Below are 6,979 nucleotides of genomic sequence, written 5' to 3'. Positions count from 1 at the left end.
TTGTGCAGCTGGTTGTTTGAGTTCCTCCTTTGTTTGTGCAGCTGGTTGTTTGAGTTCCTCCTTTACTTGTGCAGCTGGTTGTTTGAGTTCCTCAGTTGTTTGTGCAGCTGGTTGTTTGAGTTCCTCCTTTACTTGTGCAGCTGGTTGTTTGAGTTCCTCAGTTGTTTGTGCAGCTGGTTGTTTGAGTTCCTCTGTTGTTTGTTCAGCTGGTTGTTTGAGTTCCTCAGTTGTTTGTTCAGCTGGTTGTTTGAGTTCCTCTTTTGTTTGTGCAGCTGGTTGTTTGAGTTCCTCTGATTGTGCAGCTGGTTGTTTGAGTTCCTCCTTTATTTGTGCAGCTGGTTGTTTGAGTTCCTCCTTTGTTTGTGCAGCTGGTTGTTTGAGTTCCTCTGATTGTGCAGCTGGTTGTTTGAGTTCCTCTATTTGTGCAGCTGGTTGTTTGAGTTCCTCTGATTGTGCAGCTGATTGTTTGAGTTCCTCCTTTATTTGTTCAGCTGGTTGTTTGAGTTCCTCTGATTGTTCAGCTGGTTGTTTGAGTTCCTCTGATTGTGCAGCTGGTTGTTTGAGTTCCTCTCTTTGTGCAGTTGGCTGATCCAGATGTTTAGGTGGATGTTTTGAAGTCTTTGCTTTACGTCTGGGAGGTAAAATTTTGTGTTGTTGATCATTGTTTTCTGACCTGCCTGGACCAAACAGTGACTCAGTCTTGGTGACTGTAACCACAGACAGTTGAGTCTCAGAAAGCTCTTCATGTTGTGCAGCAGATTTGTCTGAGGACATATTTGGACTTGTTGCCTCAGCAGCAGTTTGAGTTCTGTTCTCATCTTGTTTTGTGATGMACTGAGCAGCAGAGGATGGAGGGAGATTCTGCTCATCAGGTAAACTTTTCATCAGGTCAGACTCTGTCTTCTGGCTGGGAGCCTCCTTTTCTCTGACTGATAACTTTGACTTCTTCCTGGATGGTACAAGGGACGTTTCTTTTTTCACACCTTCATTTCCTGTAATTTCTCCGACTGCTTCCTCTCTGGATTTCTGGGTTTGAACTTCAATCTGTACGGACTCAACAGCAATTGAGGAGTCACCCTGAACAGGTGTAAGTTTGTCAGTTAAAGAAATGTTTTGTTGTGCTTTAATCTGACACTTCTCAGTCAATTGTTTGCTTTTCCGTGGAGGTGCCACAACAGATCTGTTTGTTTCCTGCAGACTTTCAGGAAAAACATCCACTGCCTGTTTGTTCCTCTCAAGCTCCTTGAATGAAACAACAAAGAAACATTTATTACACATTATCATGATGAAGTTGTGTGTTTTATATTTAATATAAATATTTAATTGGAATGAGTTACCTTCAATCTGTGAGTAAGAGAAGACTTGTGTAGGTCTGCCTGTCTGCAGGACTCTGAACTGTCTTTCTGCAGGGTTTGGAACAGCTCGACTGTCAAACAGGCTGATAGAAAATGATGGTGGGAGAAGGCCTCCTGCAGGCTGTGCTGCAACCTTTCTGCTTCTTGTAAGGACACCTAAAGCCAGCAAGAGACAATAACTGAGCAGTTTTCTGGTGAAGCAGTTAAAGCAGGAGCTGACTTATTAAATATTTAATCAGAGTTGGAGTAGTTGTTAGGAAAAAGCGTAAAAACCAAAGGAACCTGAATGGCAGAAGCTGAATCTGCTGGTTTGCTCTGGTTCCATTGTTGCAGAGCATAAAGACTGTCCTTCAGACACCCAGCTGTGTTTCTGCTGCAGCTCTCCTGATGTTCACTCAGCCTGGACTTTAAACTGGCAACAAAATGAAGGAGAACAGGAGGTTGGATTGTCTTTATGGAAATCGTACTGTGTTTGCACTTCTCTTAGAAAGAACTGCACTATAACAAACACATGGCTGTGTGAGATAAAGTCTGTGAGAACATGCAGTTAAAGCCGATTGATTCAAACTAAAAATGACACAGAGCACTGATGTAAGACCCTGTGAGGCCGGCTGCTGACAGAAGAATTAAAATGAAAGTGAAGAAGCTTGTGAGAAGTCCTGACTGAAGATGTGAAAGTGTTCCGGTCTGGATGTAGGCTGAGGTTCAGCAGGTAGACTCCAGCTGCCCACCTGGTGTGTTGTTGACACAAACATTCAACAGTTCTCATGACGTCTGCTGGTAGCTCATTGGTGGAAGATGATGAGGTCACTTCCTGCTGCAGGTTAGAAACTTTCTGACCCAAATCATCCAGAGATTTCTCACAATGCTAAGAGAAAAACACACACACACACACACACACACACACACACACACAGTTAATGGTTCCTTCCTGCAGTCCATGTTTTCTGACCCAGCAGGAAGGCTGCAGTGCTTTTCTGACCTGCAGGCTGCTCCAGTGCTGCTGCAGCTGAGCCATGTTGTCCTGAGGCTCGCTGTAACTCAGAGCCTGGTCCAGAGAGCGCAGCTCCCACTGCAGAGCTGYTGCCGCCTCCTTCAGACCCTCAGAAACCCGAGCCAGCTGACGGTCCGTCTCCTCTACCTGCGCCTCGCAGGTGATCAGCTGCTGCCTCACCTCCTGCTCCGAGCTGCTGCAGAGGTCATGGAGCTGGCTGACCTTCAGGGTCAGAGCGTCCTGACCTCCAGGGCTGCAGAAGCTCAACAAAGTGTCCTTGGCAGAGTCCAGGTCCTTCATCTCTCGATGCTCTCTGTCGAGTGTCTGCAGCAGAGCCTGGATCCAGAGGGAGACAGGGAGAGTTTAGTGTAAAGCTACAAAAATCTTCTTTACTTTGCAGGTTAGACAGAAAAATGTCAGCTGTAAAAGATGGTGATGATTTGGCCTGTGTTCATTTCTTGACAGATTTAATGAAGAAATTAACTTTCAGTTCTTTACTACACAGTGGCATACATCATGAGTCAGCTGAAACTGAAAACTGCTGCCGTGGCTCAGAAGCAGGCCTGTACACCAGTTGGMTCTGCATCACTGGAAACAGACCATAATGCATTGCAGCCTGAGCAAATAAAACAAGCTAATCCAAGCTAATGCTAAAGGATCAGCCATGGTGTGGAGATTTATCGACTGTCAGCGAACTGAAACAGTGTTTGAACCTTGAGGGTGCTGGTGGTGTTCTGAAGAGCCTGTCTGTCAGCTGGAGGCGGTCCCAGGACTCTGACGTGTTCCCTCAGCCAATCCTGAGCTGCCTTGTGCTGCTCCATCAGCTGAGTGAAGTGCCGCTCCGCCACAACCCCTTTCCCCAGATGGTCCAGCACATCCTGCCAGCAGGAAACAGCAGGTTCACTGCAGAGCCACACTGTGATGGTTTCATGACATCCTGTTGTTTTGTGTTGAAATGTTTTGGATTATTTTAATTGATATGTTTTCATGTTGGACCCCAGGAAGAGTCCCTGACTCACAGGGATCAGCAGGAAAGAAAACATTAAATTCATTTTCTCTAAAAGAAGAGCTTCTTAAATAACTCAAATTTAAAGTTAATCAACGATGAAAACACAGCTCCACCTGAACAACATGTGATAAAACAGAGTCTGTGATAAACTCACAGTTAGTTCTGTCTCCAGAGCAGAGATGGATTCTTCTTTAGCTGCTGAGGACAAATCTGTCCAACTCTGGTCTCCRGTCCTTTCAAACATCTCTTTTGCCTTCAAATAAACAGAGTTTTTACTGAGAAGTCTCCAGCTGCTCCATTACAGAGTTATACTTCTGCCCAGCACCTGAGGAGTCCTACCTCTGTCCTCAGATCTGACAGAACAGGGCCCAAGGCTTTAGCCTGGTTCAGGAGGGTCCGGGCCTGTTCCACAGCCTGCCTTCGCTCCACCAGGCCTGGCCAGGAGAAGACACGTGGAAGACTGGACGTCTGGTTCTGGAGCTCAGCCAGTTGGGCCTCAGCCTGGTCTCGTTTGACCTCAAAGGACAGCATCTGGTCCAGCACGGTCTGTAAGAGTCTAACAGGTAACAGGTGGGCCACATCAGAACCACATTAGGTTTGTGTGGAAAAGTCAATATAGAGCAGGTGTGAAGAGTTGAACCTGTGAATGTTTGACTGAACTCGTGCATTAGTAACCATACAAAGGTCCACTGTCTCAGGAAACCCTCTGGTTTTTAGAAATAAGAGCTGACTTTCAGACAATGAGAGGAGAAAGAAGACAAGTCACCATGAGGCTTTAAAAAACTACAGTATATGTGACAGAACAGATTTTGGCCTAACCGGCCCCTCATACGCCCAGCCTGTTTAGTAAATACTTTGTAAGTTTAAGTAAAGAGCTGTACAAGTATTTCAGCAGTATTTATAGAAACACATATTTGTAAGTAAACTCTGCACCTCTGTGTCTCTTCAGCAGTTTGGACAATTGTCCTCCACTGWGTCTCCATGTCTCTGACTGTCCTCTGAACGTCCTCCTTCTTGTCYTGGTCCAGGTCTGAGTGCTCACAGAGACTCTGGACTCGGTTCTTCAGCTCCATCAGCTGGGCGGCACCGTGGGACTCGGAGCTCAGGATGTTCTGAACACAAAGCCTGAGGTCAGAAACTGAAGCAGCTGTGAGGAGAGCAGTGAACACCTGGTTACCTGGGCTGTGACCAGCCTCTCCTCTGTCTGAACCTTGCTGCTCCGAGTCCCTCCCTTCATGGACTCAGCTCGGCCCTGCAGGTTCTGGAGCCAAGTCTTTGAGCTGTCTGCCTGGACCCAGAAGGACTGCAGCTCCCGGGACAGAGAGTACTGGACCTCAGCTTCCTTCAGAGCCTCCTCAGCGGTCTGCAGGAGGGTCTGCCAGAGATCCTCACAGTCTTGGACTTTGTGCTGGACCTCTAGCTTCAGGTGGTCCTCCACGTCCTGCAGCTGGGACAAATGTCTGCTCTGTGTTTGTAGCTCCATCAGTCTGGAGTCTCCTTCAGGTTTACGGCTCAGGATGTCCTGAGGGTTCACAAGCTTACAGTAAAMATCATTCAGCAGAGGAGACCAACGTCTCAGAGCTTTGTTAGACAACATGAAGCCTCAGAACTGTGCAAAAGTCTTCAGTCACCCTGGTGATAAAACTCAACTCTTTTATTATTGTTGGTTTTAATGTTTGCTGCTGAAACAACAAGGTTTCCACACCAGGGAACAGATAAATCATTATATTTTTCTATTTCTGTCTGAAGCATTTAAGTTAGAGTAGCTTCAGACGTTTTCTTTTCGACCTGAACATTTTTAAAGAAATGTGCTTCTGTTCAAAAACTCTGTGATTTGACTTTTTAAAATGTTTGGAAATAAAAAAAGCTTCAAGCTTCAGGGATGAACCAGTGTTGGAGGTTTGTTTCCTGGTCATAGAAACAGATTTTAGTCTCATTTCTCTTGTTCCATCCTGAAAACCTGATCTCCAGCTGATAATCTCCTGAAGGACAACACAGTTCTCAGGTTCTGGTTCAGGTCTTTCATGAGTTTTTCATTTCACTTTCTTGTATAATCAGGTTTTTACCAGATGGAAATAATCAAAGCAAAGAAATATTCAAATTATTTTCTCTAAGTAAAGAAAAACAAACTTTTCTTTAGTTTTGTGCAGAAATGTTTGGTTTGTCAGACTCCAGAAGAAGCAGGAGGATCTGTGTGGACCTTCAGACAGACTGAAGAACTGAAGTCTAATCGAGACAATGGAGGGGTGCATGGCTCAAGACTTTAGCACAGTCCAGACTAACCTGAGCAGACTTGATGGTCTGTTGTGGATCAGTCTGAGCGTGTGCAGGGAACAGGCTGTGCTGCCTGTCCTGCAGCCAGCTGCAGGTGGTTCCTCTCAGGGCTTCAAAGCTCCTCAGCTGAGCGTGGACAGCTTCCCTCACAGCTTCTCTGACCTTCTGCTGAAGGCTCCTCCACTGCTCCTCAGCTGCTCGGGCTTTCTGCTGGAACGTTTCATCTTCACGACACAAAGTCTGAGCCCGACTCCTGAGCTCCTGGATCCTGGAGTCTCCTTCAGTCTTTGAGCTCATGATGGACTGAAAGAGACGAGGAATGTTTGGGTTTGTTTGAAGCTGGTCAGAAACCAGCAACGAGAGGTCTCTGCTGAGTGTCTCACCCAGCAGGACCACCCTGAGAGCTCACCTGAGCTGCCTGCAGTCGTTCCTCAGGTGAAGTCCAGCTGCTCACACAGCTCAGCTGCTGCTGGAGCTCCTGCAGCCACAGATCAGTGTCCTGCTGCTGGGACTCAAACATCCTCATCTGGAGAACCAGAGAGGACATGTTTCAGTCAGGAGGAGTCAAAGTACCGTCACATGAGGAGCAGCGTCTCACTGACACCACGACATGTGCTCATGGTGGGAATCAAACCTGTGACTCTCCAGCTGGATAACTGCCCACTGAACCACAGAGGACCTGAAGGTCAGTCCTGAACACAGAAGCTCACCTCCACCTGTTTCCTCTCTGACTCCTGGCTGATCTCTGCAGCTGCAGCAGCTTCCACTTCTTTAGCAGTTAGCAGTAGCATCTTCCACTGCTCCTCCGTGGTTTTAACTGTCTGCTGAACCTGCAGCTTCCTGGCCTCATCAGCATCCTGATGGTCACACAGAGTCTGGCCCCGCCTCCTCAGGTTGTTCACCTGGATGTCACCCTCAGGTCTGCTGCTCAAAACTCTCTGAGAGGAAAACATTTTACATCCAACAGAAACAAACTAACAGCTGGAAAAATGAGTTTATCTTTGAGAACACACACCTGTGTGTGTTTTAACACACCTGAGCGGTGTTTTAACACACCTGAGCTGTGTTTTAACACACCTGTGTGTGTTTTAACACACCTGAGCTGTGTTTTAACACACCTGAGCTGTGTTTTAACACACCTGAGCGGTGTTTTAACACACCTGAGCGGTGTTTTAACACACCTGAGCTGTGTTTTAACACACCTGAGCTGTGTTTTAACACACCTGAGCGGTGTTTTAACACACCTGAGCGGTGTTTTAACACACCTGAGCTGTGTTTTAACACACCTGAGCTGTGTTTTCTGAGCTGTGTTTTAACACACCTGTGTGTGTTTTAACACACATGAGC

The 6,979-nt window shown here is 46.7% G+C and overlaps 1 protein-coding gene across 1 annotated transcript in view; it reads right to left on the bottom strand.

The window, feature by feature from the left end:
* LOC106531411 (uncharacterized) overlaps window positions 1–6,979 on the bottom strand; it is a gene marked incomplete at its 5' end in the record, with an annotated part of 83,511 nt that overhangs the window by 28,846 nt on the left and 47,686 nt on the right. The window contains 13 exon segments of the mRNA XM_014027278.1: window positions 5–1,242; window positions 1,338–1,511; window positions 1,638–1,767; window positions 2,087–2,223; window positions 2,338–2,685; window positions 3,063–3,227; window positions 3,513–3,611; window positions 3,698–3,914; window positions 4,292–4,470; window positions 4,536–4,880; window positions 5,642–5,935; window positions 6,042–6,158; window positions 6,343–6,570. Of these exon segments, the coding sequence (XP_013882732.1) occupies window positions 5–1,242; window positions 1,338–1,511; window positions 1,638–1,767; window positions 2,087–2,223; window positions 2,338–2,685; window positions 3,063–3,227; window positions 3,513–3,611; window positions 3,698–3,914; window positions 4,292–4,470; window positions 4,536–4,880; window positions 5,642–5,935; window positions 6,042–6,158; window positions 6,343–6,570 (3,671 nt within the window).

The sequence above is a fragment of the Austrofundulus limnaeus genome, unplaced genomic scaffold (genome assembly GCF_001266775.1).
Source record: "Austrofundulus limnaeus strain Quisiro unplaced genomic scaffold, Austrofundulus_limnaeus-1.0 Scaffold629, whole genome shotgun sequence".
Taxonomy (NCBI): domain Eukaryota; kingdom Metazoa; phylum Chordata; class Actinopteri; order Cyprinodontiformes; family Rivulidae; genus Austrofundulus; species Austrofundulus limnaeus.
This window is presented reverse-complemented; position numbering and strand designations above follow the sequence as displayed.